This window comes from Ambystoma mexicanum, chromosome 12 (assembly GCF_040938575.1).
Source record: "Ambystoma mexicanum isolate Mex_15411 chromosome 12, UKY_AmexF1_1, whole genome shotgun sequence".
Classification (NCBI taxonomy): domain Eukaryota; kingdom Metazoa; phylum Chordata; class Amphibia; order Caudata; family Ambystomatidae; genus Ambystoma; species Ambystoma mexicanum.
This window is the reverse complement of record NC_090936.1, coordinates 1,223,463,069-1,223,483,920: the sequence shown is the minus strand read 5'-3', so window position 1 is coordinate 1,223,483,920 and position 20,852 is coordinate 1,223,463,069. Positions and strand designations below refer to the sequence as shown.

Sequence of the window (20,852 nt, the reverse complement as noted above, 5' to 3'; positions counted from 1 at the left end):
AACTGTAGGAACTGGGGTCTGTTAGCAAGGGGCACTACAATTCTTTTGCAGTCCCCAGGGATTGACTCAGTTGGTTCACTGTAGAAGAGGCCATCTCCCAACTTCTTGCCCATCAAATTGGTTAGCAGCCTGTTGTGGAAGACCTTCAAGAGTAGGACACTCTCTCTGTCCTTTGCTAAAGTCTGCCCTGTTGGGTCCACCTTCTGCCAGTAAAGACTGCAGCTCAGGGTGGTCAACAGGGTCAAGATCTCCAACTGTCAGGGACCTGGGTAATAGAAGACATTAGGTTAGGCATTATTAGTGTCAATAGTGGTGCTTAGGTATGTTCAACTGCATTTAAAAGACATTTCCTTAACATAACTTTCATATCAGCCAGCAAACATTGTCCCAGTTCAAGATGGTGGAGTTCTTCCTGTCCAGCAGTGATTGGTCATTGACTACTGTGATGCAGTTTGGAACCTTAGGAAAGGTTCTAAACTGCCTTTCATTCAAGATCAGTTCATGGATGGTCACAGCGCATCAGAGCTCCAGTAAAGTCTGAAGAAAAACTAAAGAAACCTCAGAATACCTGTATTTAGTTCATCAGGAAAAGCCAGAGAAGTGAAGATTCAGATAAGTGACTAAAGTTATGCAAAAGACTTTTAAAAGCCAAGTGTGAGAAACCATTTTCATTTTTAAATTTAGTAAACTCAAGTTTAGTGTTGAAAAGTAATTTCAATTTTCAGTTTTTGGAAGAAAAGTTTAAGACTTATGCTGTTCTACCAATGTAAATAATTTTTGGATAAAGAAAAGTAACTTCAATGCTTTTAGAACGTTCATATCTTAATGTGCGCACAGTTTTGAAATATAAGATGCCAACTTGCGCGTGACTGTAGAAGGCAAGGTGCAGCGTTCGTATTGCGTCGCGCTTGTCGGCCGCATTAGAAGAAAGGACCTGGTGACGTGGGGCAGCGTGTCCAGGAAGTCCTGGTATCCGTATAACGTAATACGTTATCTTTGACGTCGAATCTGAGGAGCTGTGTTTAGCGTTGCTGCCCGCGGTCATCTTAGAAGCGCAAACTATTCAGTTACAGCGAGCGGCTTTTGTGTGCGGCTACGAGTCGCTAGTGTATGCGTCCTTAATTGAAGACAACGTAACGCGATCCTGTGGCGGCGTGCATCTACTTCATTAGAAGGTTGCAGCGTTCGTCTATTCGCGTGATCCAATGGTGATGTCTGCAGCATGTAGTGTGTGCATGTAGTGTGTGCGTGTGAGCTCCATATAAAATCAACAGTGTTCTCAAAATAAAAGTGCAGAAAATAATATATCTAAAAAATCAATCAAATTCTGAGACAAAAGGACTACAAGTGAACTCAGTAAATAAGAGACACTGTAGAGTTTTGTTCAAAAGTTATTTGATTTTGATTAACATCATTAGTTGCTATGAGCCAGTACTCAAGGCATTCTATACAAGTTTAAATGTATGTACTGAAGATTCTTCACTACATGGAGTTCTCCAGTTACTAATGAGAAGTTTGAAGTTATAAAGAAATTCATTCAGCAGAGAAAGCAAGTAAAAATAAAGATACATTCTTTCAAGAGTCTCTAAGTAAAGAAACAGAGACTGTCAGGTAACAAGGGGTTTTGGAAAAGAATATATTGCAGAAGGTAGTGAGTTTTTAATTTAGAATTTAATAATTGCTGTGTTACTGACAGGAATCCAGAGTTCCATGGTGCCAAGCAGTGAGGACTTCACCGTTTTCCTGACCGTTTGTTATTTTCTCCAATTTCCCCTTTTCCCCCACTCTGGTCAATTCAATAATTGTTCATTTGATTGTTGGATGTACTGGTTTGAGGGACTTGGTGGGCTATTTGTCTGCTCCTGCAGGAGATCGGCGCTGGGACCTGATAGAATGAAAGGCCCACGTTGAAAAACCTGCCTGAGCAGAGATGGAGCCTGAAGTAGAGGTGTCTTTGGGCTCACTAGCTAGAATGCTTTTTTCGAAATGAAGGAAGAAATGTCAAAGTCAAGGAGAGAGACTACAGAGTTGAGTGAAAGACTTAAGGAGTTAAGTGTTTTGGTGCATAAGGGAGGAGTTGAGACCGAAAGACCAAGTTTTTCAGGTTGGAATCCGGAAAGGGAACCACCAGTGTTATATCCTGAAGTGGAGAGGGTTACTGTAGGAAAAATCAAAGGGGCTGAATAGCGTGAAGGGGGAGTTCCAGCGATTACTGTGGTGACTACTCCATTGGCTCCACCGGAGCATTTTGCAGGGATTCAACACAAGTTTAAATCATTTCTTATGCAATGTGAATTGCATTTTATGTTTAGACCTGGGTCATTTCCTAATGAGAGAGCGAAGGTGGCTTTTTTAATATCATATTTGACAGGTGAGGCGGCTGCCTGATCAGTTCCTTTAATTGGAAGAGGAGTCAGAGAATTAGAGAGTTGGGAGTTATTTAAAGCCGAGTTTAAAAAGATGTTTGATAGACGTACTTTAATTCAGAGTGTAGATAGTGAGTTACTTGAATTGAAACAAGGAAATAAGGACTTAACAGTTTATAATACACAGATTAGAGCATTAGTTTTAGAGTGTGCTTGGCCAGAAGAGAAAAGATCCTCTCTCTTTTATAGAGGATTACGTGATGAATTGAAAGATGCCTTGATGACAATTGTAGAAAGACCAAATTCTTGTGAGGAGTTAATTTCTTTGATGTTAAAACTTGATGCTAGATTATGTGAAAGACGTTTAGAGCGGAGGAGATCAGGTCCGAGGGTAAACCTTGGGTACGCAGTGAGCGAGTAAAAATAGATGTTGTTCAAAGAGATGTTAAGGCGTCTACAAGAGAAAAACAGTTTAGACCTCCATTAACAAAAGAAGAGAAGGAGAAGAGGCGGAGGAAAAATCTTTGCCTTTATTGTGGAGATAGTGGTCATTTTGTTGGAAATTGTCCTAGAACCCCTCGAAGAAATTTCTCATCTTTAGAAAGAGGTCAGATGGTGGCGAACACAATTCAGGCATCAGTCCTGCATATTACAGTAAATGTATCCTTATATTGGAAGGGAGGTTTGAAATGTGGGGGTCCTTGTGTTTTAGATTCAGGAGCAACAGGCAATTTTATGGATAAGAATTTGGCCATTCGCTTAGGAGAGCCAGTTGTGACAAAAGAAGTTCCAGTGCAGATTAGAGCAGTTGACGGAACTCAACTCAGTTCAGGACCTATTACACAAACTACAGAAGTCATTGGGTTGAAAATTGCTGATGAACATTGGGAAAGGATTATTTTTGAGTTGACTGACGCTCCTCAATTGCAAATTATTCTTGGCATGCCTTGGTTGACTTTACATAATCCTTTCATTGATTGGGCTAAAAGAACAGTGGAATTTAGATCAGAGTATTGTTTAGAACATTGTACTGTTGGTTTTGAGGAGAATGATGTTGGAAGACAAGAGAGTCTGGGAGAGTTTTTGGCTAATGGAGTAACTGAAGAACAGATAATTGGGGCTGTAGTTGGAATTTTGCCTGAATGTTATCGTGAGTTTGAGGATGTGTTTAGTGAGCATGAGGCAAATGAGTTACCACTGCATCGCCCGTATGATTGCAAGATCGATTTAGAAGATGGGGCTCCAATTCCTTGTCGGAGAATCTACGCATTAACTGAGAAAGAAAATGAACATTTGAAGATTTATTTGCAAGCAAATCTTGAGAAAGGATTTGTTCGTCATTCCCAGTCACCTGCGGCATCGCCATTATTCTTTGTGCACAAGAAGGATAAGAGTTTGAGAACTTGCATAGATTATAGGGCACTTAATAAGATTACAATAAAGAATCATTATCCGCTTCCATTGATTTCAGTAATCTTAGATGCCATTCAAGGGGCTAAGGTGTTCACAAAGTTAGATCTTCATGGAGCCTATCACTTAGTAAGAATCAGAGAAGGTGATGAGTGGAAGACGGCGTTCCAAACTCGATTCGGTTTGTTTGAATATCAAGTGATGCCGTTTGGACTTTGTCATGCGCCAACTGCATTCCAATATTTTATCAATAAGGTCTTGCGGGAGTATCTTGATGTGTTTGTAGTTGTTTACATAGACGATATTCTTATTTTTTCTCGGAAAGAGGATCAACATCAAGAACATGTACGAAAAGTATTGTTGAAGTTGCGGGAGAATCATCTTTTTTCCAAGTTAGAAAAGAGTCAATTTCACACGACCAGAGTGGAATTTTTGGGTTTTGTAATTTCACCGGCTGGATTAGAGATAGATTCCAGTAAGATTAAGGCAGTTTTAGATTGGCCAACACCTACTTGTGTAAAGAATGTACAGAGTTTCATTGGATTCGCTAACTTCTATCGGCGGTTCATTCAAGATTTTTCATCAGTTGTTTCTCCTTTGACTCAACTGTTGAAGAAAGGAGTAACATTTCTTTGGAAAAAAGAGGCTGCGGATGCATTCAGTTTTTTAAAGAGTAAGTTTACTTCGGGGCCAATATTATTGGATCCTGATGTAGAACAACCATTTTTTGTTGAAGCTGATGCTTCTGATTTGGCCCTAGGAGCAGTTCTTTCACAGAGACACCAGTGAACAGGACAATTACATCCGGTAGCTTTTCTATTCAAGAAAGTTTTCCAGTGCAGAGAGAAATTACACCATATCTGACAGAGAACTTTTGGCTATTAACGCATCCTTTGGAGAGTGGAGACATTGTTTGCTTGGAGCTAGACATAAGGTGACAGTACTTACAGATCATCGGAATCTAACCTTCTTTAGATCAGACAAGACCTTAACACCGCGTCAGTTAAGATGGTCTCTTTTCTTCGTAGATTTTGACTTTGTGATTACCTTTAAGCCCGGGCGACAAAATGGTAAAGCGGATGCATTATCTAGATGTTATGCTGGAAGTTCTAAGGAAGAAACTTTGTCTCCAGTACCTTTACTTCAAGATAATAATTTTGTGATTGCTGAGGTACAAAAGGGTGTGAGTTTGGGTGAACAAGTGGCTAAAGAAATGACTGAAGTGCAAATGATTGAGTGGGCAAGGAAGGATCCGGCACGAGTGATCAAGGATGGTTTACCATTTGTGGATTCTAGATTGTACTTGCCAGTTGAAAAATTCAGGGGGAGGCTTTGCGACAGTGTCATGATTCTGTGCTTGCTGGGCATCCAGGTTATGGAAAGACCTTGGAGTTATTACGTAGAGAATATTGGTGGGCCGGTATGCGTAAAGATACTTTAAATTATGTAAGAACATGTGAAACTTGTGCACTAGTGAAGTCAGTGAATCAGAGACCAGTGGGATTGTTAACTCCTTTACCCAGTCCGCCTAGACCATGGCATACTATCTCTCTAGATTACATTGTAGAGTTACCTCTCGATCAAGGTTGCACCACAATTCTAGTAGTTGTAGATGTACTCTCCAAGGCTAGTAATTTCATCCCTATTAAAGGTTCAGCTACCACTACTAATTTGGCACAAGCATTTTTACAAAATGTGGTAAGATTACATGGACTTCCCACACAAGTGATTTCCGACAGGGGTTCTCAATTTGTGCCAAAATTCTGGCAGGCATTTTGTAAAGAATTGAATATTGAGATTTGTCTAACTACTAGTTTTCATCCAGAGGCAAATGGTCAGACCGAGAGAGTAAACCAAGAGTTGGAAAAGTATTTACGTTGTTACCTTAAAACTGATAAGCGTGGGGTGGAGTTAATCTCGTTGGCAGAATTTTGTTACAATAATACTGCTAAAGATTCTACGAATATGTCACCATTCTACTTAAATCAGGGATTTCATCCTAGATTTCTTAGAGATGTCAATTTCGAGGAAGTGGAAGTTCCTGATGTTGAAGGGAGATTAAGAGCCATGGTTAAAAATGATGAAAAGGCTGTTGAGGCTTTACGAAAGAGTAAATCTGATTACAAGAGATTTGCTGATTGTAAGCGTAGGGCAGCTCCAAGTTATCAAGCAGGTGATATGGTTTGGCTTTCAAGTAAGTAAGTAAGTTAGTCCACGTTTATTGGGACCATTTGAAATTGATCAAGTTCTTTCTCCGGTCACTATCAAATTGAAGTTACCCTCCAGTCTTAAGATTCATCCTACTTTCCATGTTAATCTTTTGAAACCTTGTATTAAAGGAACTAGATTAACTCAGGCACCGGGTCCAGTTTGTGTGGAAGGGTCGGGAGAGGAGTATGAGGTTCAGGACATTCTGGATTCTAGGGTGGTTAGAGGTAGGCTGCAATATTTGATAGACTGGAAGGGGTATGGCCCTGAGGAAAGATCATAGGTTGCCAAGCAAGATGTTCATTCACCGATGTTGGTTAAGAAATTACATTTACGAAGACCAGAGAAACCAGGCCCTGGGGCAGGGCTTTACCGGGGGATACTATCAGGTCCCTGGGTAATAGAAGACATTAGGTTAGGCATTATTAGTGTCAATAGTGATGCTTAGGTATGTTCAACTGCATTTAAAAGACATTTCCTTAACATAACTTTAATATCAACGAGCAAACATTGTCCCAGTTCAAGATGGTGGAGTTCTTCCTGTCCAGCAGTGATTGGTCATTGACTACTGTGATGCAGTTTGGAACCTTAGGAAAGGTTCTAAACTGCCTTTCATTCAAGATCAGTTCATGGATGGTCACAGCGCATCAGAGCTCCAGTAAAGTCTGAAGAAAAACTAACGAAACCTCAGAATACCTGTATTTAGTTCATCAGGAAAAGCCAGAGAAGTGAAGATTCAGATAAGTGACTAAAGTTATGCAAAAGACTTTTAAAAGCCAAGTGTGAGAAACCGTTTTCATTTTTAAATTTAGTAAACTCAAGTTTAGTGTTGAAAAGTCATTTCAATTTTTAGTTTTTGGAAGAAAAGTTTAAGACTTATGCTGTTCTACCATTGTAAATAATTTTTGGATAAAGAAAAGTAACTTCAATGCTTTTAGAACGTTCATATCTTAATGTGCGCACAGTTTTGAAATATAAGATGCCAACTTGCGCGCAACTGTAAAAGGCAAGGTGCAGCGTTCGTATTGCATCGCGCTTGTCGGCCGTGTTAGAAGAAAGGACCTGGTGATGTGGGGCGGCGTGTCCAGGAAGTGCTGGTATCCGTATAACATAATACGTTATCTTTGACTTCGAATCTGAGGAGCTGTGTTTAGCGTTGCTGCCACGGTCATCTTAGAAGCGTGAACTATTCAGTTACAGCGAGCGACTTCGGTGTGCGGCTACGAGTCGCTAGTGTACGTGTCCTTAATTGAAGACAACGTAACGCGAACAGTCTCTAAGTAAATAAAAAGAGACTGTCAGGTAAAAAGGGGTTTTGGGAAAGAATATATTGCAGAAGGTAGTGAGTTTTCAATTTAGAATTTAATAATTGCTGTGTTATTTACAGGAATCCAGAGTTCCATGGTGCCAAGCAGTGAGGACTTCAGAGTTTTCCTGACCATTTGTTATTTTCTCCAATTTCCCCTTTTCCCCCACTGTGGTCAATTCAATAATTGTTCATTTGATTGCTGGATGTACTGGTTTGAGGGACTTGGTGGGCTATTCGTCTGCTCCTGCAGGAGATCGGCGCTGGGACCTGATACCAACTAAGACAGTGTCTTGTTCCAGATCTGATTCTTCAGCTACTGGCTCAACCACACAAGGTTGCACCTTACACTCTGCCTCAGCACGTGGAGTAGTCACAGGTGTGACTTTGGACAATCTTGGGGATGTCCTTGTTGGTAGCACAGGAGTGCTGTCTGCCTTTTTCCTGGAAGTCTTGGGTTTCCCCTTTGCCTCATTCTTCATAGACATAGCAGCGAGCAACTCCTGTGGAGTGGGAGTGATAGTGTCCTCTATCAACTCCTCGGGAGAGCCTCTCAAGGTTCTCTCTCTTGCAGACATAGTGAGCTCCTGTTTCCTTATACTGGGAGGGCTGGGGGTGCTTGACACAACTCAAAAAGCTTTAAGGTCATTATCCAACAGGACTCTCCCAGGCACTTCACTCTGGACACTAACAGGAATTCTGACAGTCATATCATTACACTGCATGACAGCTGGTAACTGGGGAAGCATTTGCACAAGGCCTCCAGCTAACTTGGTGAGACGTTTGGGTGCCTTAGCAACATCCTGCACCTTGAAAAATGATTCATTCACCACAGTTATACTGGCTCCAGTGTCTCTGATGGCAGGGGTTTCCTGACCATTCACAAGAACACCATCTTTATAATACTCTTTAGTATAATCTGGGATGGAATTATAGATAAATAAATTATGTTGTTCTCCCAAGTCCAGAGACACTATAGAAACTCTAGCTGAGACTCTCATAAATAAATTATGTTGTTCTCCCAAGCCCAGAGACACTATAGAAACTCTAGCTGAGACTCTCATTGGTTTATCAGCCAGTAGGTGAAAGTTTCCACTTGCCATATGTACTTCTTCCTCTGGAGAGAAGGCTAAGGAGACAGTGTGGACCCCTGAAGGTTTACCCTACCATCTGGGATCCCCTTTCACATGGTCAGTTGACCCACAAACATAACATTTCCCAAATGTCTTGATGAATGGGGGTTTCTTCTGACCTCCATCTGGTTTGGGTCCAGATGGTGCACTAGCCTGATTTGGTTTCCCTTGTGGTTTACCCTTATGCTGCTGTTTGTGGCCCTCTTTTGGATTGGAGGTATTAGAATTCTCTTTGCCATCTTTCTTTGGCGGTTTCCCCCTCATCTTTTTTTCAGAGTAGCCCCAGAATCCTTGTGAGTAGCCCTGTTGGCAACCCACAAGTCATCACCCTTAGCTAGCTTCTTTGGATCTATCGCCTTAGAAACAGCCAAGTGTTGTCTGAGCTCAGGAGAGCAGACATCAAAAATAGACTCCAACATAACAAGATTTCTCATTCCTTAATAAGTGTTTACTCTGTAACCCTTAATCCAACCATCTAAGTGTTTCAAACACTCACATACCCAGGTTGCCCAAGGGGTACCATCATGCTTTTTGAGGGTCCTAAACCTCTTAAGGTACTGGGAAGGTGTCTTCCCAAATCTAGCAATGAAAGCTATCTTCACACACTCATAATCCATCCTATCCACCTCCCCCAACTCCATCACAACATCAGATGCAACAGTGGGGAGCCTAGAGAAGAGCCAGGGAAGCAATTGATTCCCTGTAAGACCTTGAATACCATGGTTATACTCAAACATTGCCAACCAATCCAAAATATCAAGCTTAACCTCATACATACCCACAGTGTCTTTAGGCATACAGGGTCTCTTAGGACTGGAAAACCTAGAAGACTCTGGGAGAGAAGCATTTTCAAGAGACATTCTTTTCATTTCTAGTTCATGATTCAACTCCATTTCTCTGAGTTTAAGTTCTTGGTATTTTTGTTCAGTTTGAGCATTTAAACGTTTGAATTCCAGTTCAAGCCTCATTTTCTCTAGAGCAATGAATTCAGGACTGACTGTAGGACCTGTGGGGGTCCCAGTGGACAACGGTTGAGGTTGCTGAGCGGGCAAGGGGCAGAGAGGCTTACATTCATACACACATCTACCTCTTCCAACTTATCATTGACAGACATATTATCATCCTCAATACTTTCCACATTTGCTAGAGAGTCAAGCATTTCAGACCCAGTCCCTAGACTTTGGTTCTTTAACAACTTTTCAACAAATTTTCAACTAATTCAATCTTTTTGCCTTTGGCAGAGAGTTTCCTTTCTTTACACATGTTTCTTAAATAATCAGAAGTGTAACTCAGGAGGGTCTCCGGACTGTGGCTTTCCATATCAGACATGATTAATATGGCTTTTTCGTGATGCTAGCCTTGTGGTTAGTTGATCCAAGGTAATAGCAGCACTCTAAGTGTAATTACTACACTTTTATCCTCACCGATGTACACCAGTGTTAGGCAGAATTATATGCAGTACCCTTTGGGAACACCACAAACAAATGACAGTACAATTTCACCTTTGGTACAGGCCTGTACTACACAGTGAAAGTGGTAGCAGTAGCGGAGCAGCCAGACTTATCTCAAGTGTAAGTGATCAGTATCAAATAGTTACACAAAGGACAGCAATTACTATGATTCAGGCAAACACTGACTCAAGGTTTTCAAGTAAATTAATATACATTTATTTCACTCTTCAGTTGTATAACAGTACACTATTATAAGCAGTCTAAAAAATAACACTCTTAATATACCACACAACTTCCATTAAATTCCAGACAAGTTAAGCTCATAAAATGAAGTGGGAGCAAAATGGCACTCCTGCAATTTAAAAGGGAGGGAAAGACAAAGTTAATAGAAATTAAATCAAACCAACAGGTAAGTACTCAGGGCAATTGAACAAGAGGAACTACAGAGATAGAATCAGGTAGAAAAGGCTTAGGGCCAAAGTCAATGGGTCAAAAGTCTTTTGCTCAAGATCACACAGTTCAGGGTAGTTCGCGGTAAAGTTTGTGGCACAGTTTCCAGACGAGGTTGGTTGATACAAAAGTTAGTTCAAAGAGATGAGAAGGACAAGCCCTAGGATTGGAGATAGATTTCAAACACTTTCACCGCGGCTGAACAGACAACTGGATTTGCACAGTACCTTAAAACGGAGAGGGAGCTGTAGCTGAGGCGGACGTTCCTGGTAGTTCCTGCAGGCTCACGGTTCCTGAAGCGACTGTCGGTGAAGTAGGAAGACTGGAGGGTCCTGCACTACTGAGGGAAGAAACCAGCAGCAGAGCAAAGCAAAGAATAAAAGGTGCGCTCCTTAAAACCCAAGCAGGGTCCGACCTTCCTGGCTGTCCTGCCCACTGTAGCTTTGTACAGCAAATTCGACCAGAAGAGGGGTCCTGGCTTTCAGTTTGGGTGAGCTGGTTGGTCCTACCAGCTCAAGGGAAGAAGTTTCCTGCAAGGATCTTCTCTGTCGTCGGATTCTGAAGTTTCGGACCTACAGCAGGGCTTCACCGGGCGGTTCAGTCGTTGTAGGGGTCCTCTTCTGCCAGTTCCTCATTGGTTCTTTCGTTCCAGTGGCGACTCTGCCTTTCCAGTCCCAGAGACCTGCTTTTTATGCAGTTTTCCCCCATTCGTACAGCCTGGATGTCAATCACACAGCATGGTGGCTGTCCTGGCTAGGACAGTCCTCTCAGCCAATCAAACAGGAGTTCGACTTGGGTTCCCAAGGGAACCCATGGCAGGGGTCCGAAGATCTCTCCCTCATATCCTGCCTACCTAGACTTTCAGGCGCCTTAAGGAGGGCTTCTGTGCAGAAGCCTGCGAAAAGACAGTGAACAAAGGAGTCATCTCCGGTTTGGCGCGCAGAGAAAAACACGAGAAAGACTTTGACACAAATAAATGGCAAATAAACCCCGCCGGAGTCAAAATAAAAGGCATTTGGTCAAGCGGGTTTATGTTCGAGGCTAATATAATAGCCTAGTACATTACCACGTTTATATAAGATAATCGCGTTAGAAACGTTCGGGTAGATACCACTGCCACCAGCCAAGTCTTAATGTAAAGGGAGCGAAACCGTGCTCCAAGAGACACAGACAAAAAGAGATAAGAGTTAACCCTTTCCAATACTCCATGTAAGATGGGGTGTACTGGGTCTGTGGTTTAAAGTGACTAAAGTAAAGTTAATGGCAACTTTACCCTTTTCTGGGGGACAGTAGTCAGCCCCAGAAAAATGGAGTCGGTGGGAAGTCTCAAAGACAACTCTGTGTCACTGCACTGAAGGTGCTATCTAACACACATGAAAATATGAGGCCCTGGAGTAGGTGAGGCTCCAGTGCTCAAGATCACACAAAAAGTGAAAACACACACAGCAAAACACATGTACGAGTGGGAAAAAGCTATAACACTCTTACCAGGTGTGAAAAATAAATCCTGGAAATCCAGCAAAGCTGCTGAGGGACTCATTAGGTAAGGGAAATCAGCCATTTATGAGAATTCTCCCTAACACATCCCTACTTTTAATATAAGTGGTTATCATAGCAGCGGATGTCTGTTCAAAAAAGGATGTACACATTTGCATTTTCCATACCTTATCACCTCTGCTCCAGATAATCTTTGGAGCCGGCTCCCCTGTGATTGGGACTTCAAGGCGCAGTTTGGTCCCGGCCACCACAACCACAGTGTTATCTGGGTAATTAAGAGCATCAAAGTGGATTTTTGGAGGATCTAGAAAGAAAAAGTTTCATTTATTTATTTAGGAAATTCTTGGCTCAAGAGGTTTTTAGCATACACATTTTTAACACTCTATTTTTGTATGTGGATACATACAACACACTATGAAATGCTTTAAATGAAATTGCAATAATAAAAATAAAAATGTACAACATAGAATAAGACTATTTAAATTGTAATTGCTGATGCAATTCAGTTCAACCCTAAAATAAAACCTAGCAAACACTAAGTTCATTTATGTTCCAAAACATTTTGAAGTTATTTTCTAGGTTCATCATTTCAAATGTGCCAAACCCCCTTACTTCTTTTGGGACCGGGTACCTCCCTGAGCTAGTGGGTGATGGGCACCATCGCTTGGCACTGGACAGCCACATGCACAATCAAAAGGCAACTGGCAATTTAAAATGATTGAGAAGAAATTCTGTGCACTATGGGCAACACAGATTTAGTAACGGAGAGACTGCAGGTGTTGTACGAGCATCAAACAGATATAAATCATTAACTTGGCATTCACTCCATGCAAAAGAATGCTCACCAGGATACAGAGGGAAAGGCGTGGAGCAATGCTGCCACATCAAGATCAAGGAGAGCTAACGCTCCGCCTTGGAGCCAGAAGATTGGACGCAGATGCGTCAAAAGGGAAACTGGAATTCAGAGATGGCATATCAGAATTTTAGAAACTTGGTCCATGCACAAACAGGAAATCCTGGATAAGTGGAGGCAAGTGGTGTTTGCTGGTGTTGGTGCCAGACTTCTATATTGATGTTCTCTTTGGCTTTGGAACTACTGTCCCTTTAATTTTCCAAACACTGCCCAGCTCGAGCAGGAAGCAAAGGGTTAAAACCCCAGCCTCCTCTGCGAAGCAGAGCAAAGTAGAGGCAAGTGGTATTTGTTGGGGTTCGCAGGGGGAAGTGCGACATCTCCCATCAAATAACCCTGCTCATGGAACGCAGCGTTGGACAGGGCTAGAACGAGACAGCAGGTAAGAAGAAATGCCACTCCAAACACCCTTACAGATTCCCCTGTGGAGCCCCCTCCCCCGACCTATACATTGAACCAAGGGTTCTCTAACTTAATGAGTGATTGTAGGTATGAGGGGGCAGGCCGTCAGGATCTTATAGAATTGTGCTGAGCCGCGCTGATCGGAGGAGAGGAGCCGGTGGCAGGGCTGCTCCTTAATAACAATACGTCCGGCCATACCGAGGGGGCGGGCTGCCAGGATCTTACAAAATCGTGTGGAGCTTCGCTGATCGGAGGAGAGGAGCCGGTAGCTGGGCTGCTACCTAATAACAATACGTCTGGCTATACCAGAGGAAACCTTGAAGGCAGGAAAGATCAGACCTGAGGGGGAGTGGATAACATGGAAACCTCGGAGGGATTGGCAATTACACCGCCCCATTTCGAAGATGCGAAGGGTGCAAATGCCTATCCTTTGCTCCAACTACTGCCGAAGGAGGCTCCTGTTAAGTTGATGTTAAGGATTCAAAACCCTGTTGAAGGTGCGGAAAGGGATGGCCCCTTAAAAATGACCTAAGGGATCGATCAAATTGATGCCTGTACGAAGCCCGATAGAAAAGTGGATAAAGGGGTAGGCCTGGGATTTGAAAAAGATATGTCAATGCCTTTTGAAAAACATGAAGTGTGAAATTCTGACCTAGCTGCACAACTGGCCAAAGATCTTACTGAACTCACTGGAAAAATACTCTACAAAAGAGAAAAAGCCTCTCTACTATCAAAGATCGTTTGGCGGCATTAGGTTATGAGCCACCTATCACAGAGCGGTATTGCACCTATACTATACAATCCTCCATATCAGAATCACTAGGGAGATCAACCAAGAATATCCCCCAAAAAATGGGCATTCGTGAAGAGGAAATGGCCAACTAGCTCCCAGTTTACTAGAGACTAAAGAAGAAAGGAGAAGGTCCAATGGGGAATTGAGATTAAACGATGGGAGAAATGAAAGGGTGATAAGATTGGAGGGTGAAGATTCGATTTTCAAAACCTCCACAGTTAGTCGTAGCTCATCATCATCCGAGAGAAGCTCCCAAAATCGATATAGTGAAGCAGGGGGACGCTAGAAAAGAGATGAAAACTCACTAAGAGAAGATCAGAGCCACATCCAAAACACAATGATGGCCACACTTGCTATATCAATGGCCCCCTTCTGTAAACTATATGAATCAATTAACTCAACACTACAAGATCAGGCAACCTTTGTAAATAAGGTAGAAATAAGGCTAAACACAGAAGCAGAAGCTTCAACTCAATGGCAGTCCCGTCTCTGTGATTTGGCTAGAGGGGAAACCACTGATAAAACTACACTCATGGAAGCCATTCTAGAAGATGGTTAGTGGATGCGGAGCCAATGGAAGGAGAGTCAGAGGGAAAAGCCGATAAAGAATCCCATTGAGGCTTATGGAAACAATTCCAACAAATCAAGATGTCTCAAGTTCAGCGTTGTTGATAGAGGAGGAGTTGGGAACTAGAAGTCTCATCTAGTCAAGTCAATACCTTTGCGATATTTAAATCATCCAAAACTCAAGATTCCTCAGAGGGAAGTCGTCCAAGGAAAAAAGGTCAAGATAATACAGAAAAGAAACCTAAAAATGTAAAAACTGTCCAGAAGCGAAATTCAAATGGCTCAAGAGCTTTTCTGAGGAATTTAAAAACCCCAATGCAAGATGAGCCAAGTCAAACATCTATGCGGCCCTGAAGAGAACTGACTATGCCCAAAGAAGTCCAACCAGTGGAAAGTCAACAATTAGCAGCCCTTTGTCTAAGTCCTTTAAGCAAAACAGGGGGGAGAGAGATACCTTCTCAGAGACGTGCTTAAGTGACCTAATTGAGATCATGGACAGAGAAGAAGAAGATGAGGTTTGGAATAATTTAAGCAGATCAGATTAGATAGAGATTGAAAGACAAGAAACCCAAATGATCCCGAAACCTCCAGTCAAAACATGCATTAAAGAGGTGGAAAAGGGAATCCAGATCAACCCAATAAAAACAGCTCAGAATTTCCAGACTCTGGAACAAAAAGGGTAAGCCCTAGGGGTATAAAAAATGGAACCCAAGGGATAGACTCAAAGCTTACAATCAGTGCCCAAAGCAAAGATGTGAGATATTTGGAACAAGAAAATCCTGCCCTCCCGCCTAAAAATATAAACCTGATGGTATGTTTGGAAAGAATATTGGCAGACCCGGAAGCTCCAATTCTGAACCGGAGAAACGTAAAGAAACTTTTGCAACACATCCCGGCACTGAGATATATATCCACGGATGACATCAGGGTGGTGGAGTTTGTAACTGAGAAACAAGCAAATTGGGTCATTCTTCATTTGGATTCCCAAATAATTAAAGAAGCGCTATTGAAATATAGCAGCAAGTTACTACCCCTGGACTATGAACTAAGTGAATATCAGAAAAGTGACAAACCCATTTTGAATTGCCCAGATGTCAAACTCCCAAAACGCCCGGGAAATACTACCGGTAGAACGAAGCAGTGGAAAGGAGGGATGTGAAACCTATTAAGGGAATCCAACAGCGATCTGCAATCAAAAACCTCTCATCTCTAAAATGTACTGTGGAGAATCGATCCCAAAACAAAGGGTCTGGATTGGCTCAGTACCCCCAACAACAAGCAGACTTGAAATCAACCAACTGAAATTGGCTAGCAGGCGTTTTGGGGAATCTGAAACATCAATACATTGATGAAATCCAGATAGAGAACAAAATCTGGATAGGTTCCTGGAACTCAAGGGGCTTTAAATCTATGTTTACAGAGGAATCCAGGACTTTGGGTCGATATGATATCCTATGTCTCCAAGAGACTTGAATGATTACAAAGCCTTCATGTGAAGGATATGAGTCATTCCTAAATCCTGCCTGTAAAGGTGTTTTGGGCAGACCGTTCTCAGGGCTGCTAACATTGATTAAGGTGGACATGGGTTTTTACAATAAATTGTCAAAATAACCCAAACCCCTACGTGCAAATCTTAAAATTGAGTAGGGGGACTCTGACACAGGAATCTAATCTTTTGTTAATAAATGTATATCGAAGTGTTAATAAGCTCTGCATAGACAATGTCATTAAAACAATAATGGATACGGTGGATGAAGCCATCATGGAATGGGGAGACTCTCAGATTATAATCTGCGTTAATCTAAATATTTGACTATTGAACTAGGAAGGCGTGCCGTTAAAAGGCTCGCAACTGGAAGATGGGGCAAAAACATGGGTCAGTGAGACAGTGGCCCAAGAATTGTCAATGCTAAATGCACAAACAGAGGGCGAAAAACTGTTGAAAACACAAGAAACATGTGGGACCTAATTGATAACGGGGGTAACTTTAGATCGGCACACATGATGGGTCAGGTAATGGAAGAGAGATGGGTAAGCCATTATTCTGCACTTTTTGCTAGAGGTGGAGAAATGATTCAAGTTAATGGTTGGATAGGTAGTAAGAGATGGTCGTTTGAGTTTGACATGATGGTGACTAAATCGATGTTGGGTAAGTTTAGCTCATCTAGGGCAGAAGGCCCTGACAACCTATCAAATTACACTCTGAAGTTGAATATCGATGCCTGGGCAAAGCTGGTGGTAGATCTGTTTAAACAGATTATGATAACCAGACAAGTCCATGGTCCTGGAGAGAGGCAATTGTGGTACCCATATTAAAGACGGGCGATCGAGGCGATCTGAAAAACTCACCCGATCGCCCTTCTCGATTTTTTGGGGAAAATATTTGCGTCAGTCGTATTGCGGGACCTAAATGCTTGGGCCATAAAAACTGGTGGATTGGATCCCAGGCAGACAGGATTTGCAAAGGCTGTGGGAACGACATTGAACCTGTTATTTCTTAATATTCTGAAACAGAGGGCGGTATAGGCAAAGACCTGTATCTACATGGCCTTTATAGATTTAGAACAGGCTTTCGATGGGGTGGATAGGCAATGCTTATGGGCCAAACTCAGAAATTGGAACTGCCCGACTTATTCGCTAGAGGCTATCCAATCGCTTTACACTGGTACATCCATTCAAATAAGGCTATCTATAGAGGGATCCCTGTCAAGGAAAATGTATACCGTTTGTGGGCTAAAGCAGGGGTGTAATTTGGTGCCTCTGCTTTTTAGTCTTTATATGTCGGATCTTGGGAAATCGCAGGAGGAAATTTGCGCTTTTTCACTGAAAATAAATGCTTCTGAGGTCCCTTGGATCCTATAAGCCGATGACATAGTTTTTGTGGACCAACCTCCTATTGGCCTGCAGCGAAGAATTTTAGGCATTTAACAGCTATTTAAAAACAAAAGGTATGAAAATAGGCACTGGAAAATCAAAGTTGATGGCCATGTCATCAGTGTCTAGGAAACGGAAAGAGGCTTTTAGGTGGAGGGTTGAAGAACAGACCTTGGAGGTTGTAGAATCGATCATCTACTTAGGTATTGTGATAAATAAAATCATTAATGAAAAATGTCAGTACGTAGCACTGCGGGATGCATTGAAAAACAGTACTACAAGCGTGCAGCAATCCATAAGAGATTTGGTAGCCTCTCACTCCTTCCGCAAATCACCTTCTACAGAAGGTGGTACAGGTATTAACATAAAGCGTTGAACCCTTATTAAGCCTCCCATGGAGAAGGTGGGGCTACTGGAAGGCTACTTCTGGCAGAGGATTTTGAGGCTACCAGATTCGCTCCCAGTGGTAGCCATAATATACGATCTTCGGCTCCAATCTATGGCTTCCGTAGTGCTATGGAAAATATTATCGCTATACCGGAAATGGGTTATGGTGGATGGCTTGATACCTTTTGCAATACTGAGGTCGCATACGATTAAGGAAGACATGGCCTTGAGACAATTGAAATTGAAAATAGAGAAGCTTTTATTAAACTATAACATCGAAAAGGATGTACTTGCCTGCAATCCATGCAGAGTGAAAAGTAAACTTGAGAAACAAGATTGGATTGAAACGGTGGAATATAGGAGTAAGGATAAATTGACTTATGTATTGTGGAAAGAGAATAGAGGCTTGAACAATCCCCCTAAGCACCTCCAGAAACTCCCCTCAGCACATCATAAAAATCTCTTGCTGAGATGTCGTTTGAACATCATGCCTACTAAAGAAGTACAAGTGAGCAGGCGAAAAATAGAGGTAGCTAACTCGCGCTGTAGATACTGTGAGGAAAATGGAAAGGTGGAATCCCTTTTCCATTTAGTAACCACTTGTAAGGCGCTGACTGATTTCAGAATGCACCATATAGGGGCTCAAATAACTCAAACACAATCATTGACAGCTGAAGACTGGTGGGAGTTGGTGCTATTGAGGGAAAAGACCAGTCTAGTATTGGCAGTAATGACATTTGTGGAACTGATTCTAAAAGAAAAAGAGTAATTTAGGGAATGGCTGATGAGCTTAGGAAGATTTTAGTTGTAAAGTGCAACTATGATTTAATGCTGAGAAATTAAAATGTTGTAATGTGAAGTGATGCTATGGAAGGCAATAATGAAGTTAATTGGAATAGTAAAGGTTTTTCTTTTAATGTATGTTTGTGAGAAACCAATAAAACAATTTAAAAAAAATATATAAGGCTTCCATGCACCTCAAAGACTAACACCAATCAAGCATACCAACCACAAACCAGCAATAATTGGCCAACTGTGGTGCAGGCGTTTTCCTAAAGACCAACTTAAGGTGAGGGAATACCAGGGTATTTAAGACTGGAATAGAGAGGCAGCATTGGGGGTGTTTGGAGAAGGCCATGGTCTGAGTTTGGAATAAGTTGGTAATACAGGAATAAAATGGGAAAAGGGAGTTGGAGCGAGGAAAGAGCCTAGGAAACTGGATTCACAAGGGGGAGAAGGAACATCAGAAGTTGGCAGGATATGAATATAAGTAGGTGGCAGGATAGAGGGGGCAGGCAGTAGCAAATGGGGGCTTGAGGAGAGTTCAGGAGGTGGATGGTGGAGAGGATCAGGACGTGGCTGTAGGAGAATATCAAGACGGGCCTGGAGGAAACTATCAGGCGTTGGCTGGAGGAGACTATCAGGCGCTGGCTGGAAGAAAGTATCAGGAGGTGGCAGGAGGAGAGAATCAGATGGAGGCTGAGGGAGAGTATGGAACAACTTACTTAACTGTAACTATTGTTCTCCAGAATGGGTCTGGCATGCATTCACATGCTCATGAATATTCCCCGTCGTCAGGCCAGGAATCCTCAGGCCCTGTTCCTGTCTGGTGTGCCCCTGCTGGGCATCTGCAGGGCTGCTACGTGGAGGTCCACACACACCTTCACAAAGTTTTACTGCGTCGATAGGGATTCCAAGGAGGAGTCCAGAGTCGGCCAAGCAGTGCTGCGCAACCTGTTCGCTTGAGGTGAACCTGTTCCAGAGGTAAGGGTAATTGCTTCTGTTGAGCCTTGCCACCTCCAGTGGTTGCGTAATGTTGTATTGCTATGTATTCTTTATTCATGAGCATGCTGGAGAAGGAACAAGTTACTTACCTATAACTATTGTTCTCCAGCATGGGTCTGGCATGGATTCACATTCAAAACCACCCGCCTGCCCCTCTACGGCTCTTCTTGGTCATACTGCCACTTTACGTGCTTTCAAATCTGCAGATAGCTACCAGAGGAGGGGCTTAGGGAGAGGACTGTCATTGGCTGGGGGCAGTATGACCCACAGTACAGTGATTGGTTCAGAGGCGAAATACAGTTTGTAAGTGAAAGTGAAACAGTTTTTTCTTTTACCGAGGATTCCCACCCTGACGACGGGGAATATTCATGAGCATGTGAATCTATGCAGGAACCCATGCTGGAGAACATGAGGAGGCAAGCATGGCACATCAGTGGGTTGTAGGAAGGGCACATCAGGAGGTGAGTATCAGGGGGTGGCAGGAGGAGATTATTAGGAGGTGGTAGGTGGTATCGAAGGTGGCAGGTAGAGAGAATCAGGAGATAACTGAAGGAGAGGATCAGGAGGTGGCTGGAGGAAATTATCAAGAAGTGTCTGGAAGAGAGGTTCAGGGGATAGCTTGTGGTGCATAGCAAGAGGTAGAGGGAGCACAAATGTGAGAAGGTGGCTGGAAGAGAATATAATATCAGGAGGGGGCTACAAGGGACTGTCGGGAGGGGGCTGGAAGAGAATATCAGGATGGGCCTGCAAGAGTATATCAGGAGGTAACTGGATGAGGATTTCAGGAGGTGGCTGGAAGAAAATATCAGGAGTGGGCTGGATGAGACTATCAGGAGAGGGCTGGAAGAGACTATCAGGAGGTAACTGGATGTGAATGTCAGGAGAGGCTGGAAGAGAATATCAGGAGGTGGGTAGAAATGAACATCAAGAGGGGGACTGGAAGAGAATATCAGGATGGGCATGCAAGAGTATATCAGGAGGTAACTGGATGAGGATTTCAGGAGGTGGCTGGAAGAGAATATCAGGAGGGGGCTGGATGAGACTATCAGGAGGTGAATGGATGAGAATATCAGGAAGTGGCTGGAAGAGAATATCAGGAGGGGGCTGGATGAGACTATCAGGAGAGGGCTGGAAGAGACTATCAGGAGGTAACTGGATGAGAATGTCAGGAGAGACTGGAAGAGAATATCAGGAGGTGGATAGAAATGAACATCAAGAGGGGGACTGGAAGAGAATATCAGGATGGGCATGCAAGAGTATATCAGGAGGTAACTGGATGAGGATTTCAGGAGGTGGCTGGAAGAGAATATCAG

At 42.7% G+C, this 20,852-nt stretch overlaps 1 protein-coding gene across 13 annotated transcripts in view; it reads right to left on the bottom strand.

The window, feature by feature from the left end:
- The window catches only part of MYBPC1 (myosin binding protein C1), a 1,087,780-nt gene that overhangs the window by 657,484 nt on the left and 409,444 nt on the right, over positions 1-20,852 (bottom strand). For all 13 annotated transcript variants that reach the window (XM_069629883.1, XM_069629891.1, XM_069629879.1 and 10 more), the window contains one exon: positions 11,989-12,125. In XM_069629883.1, the coding sequence (XP_069485984.1) occupies positions 11,989-12,125 (137 nt within the window). The remainder of the gene's footprint in view (positions 1-11,988; positions 12,126-20,852) is intronic.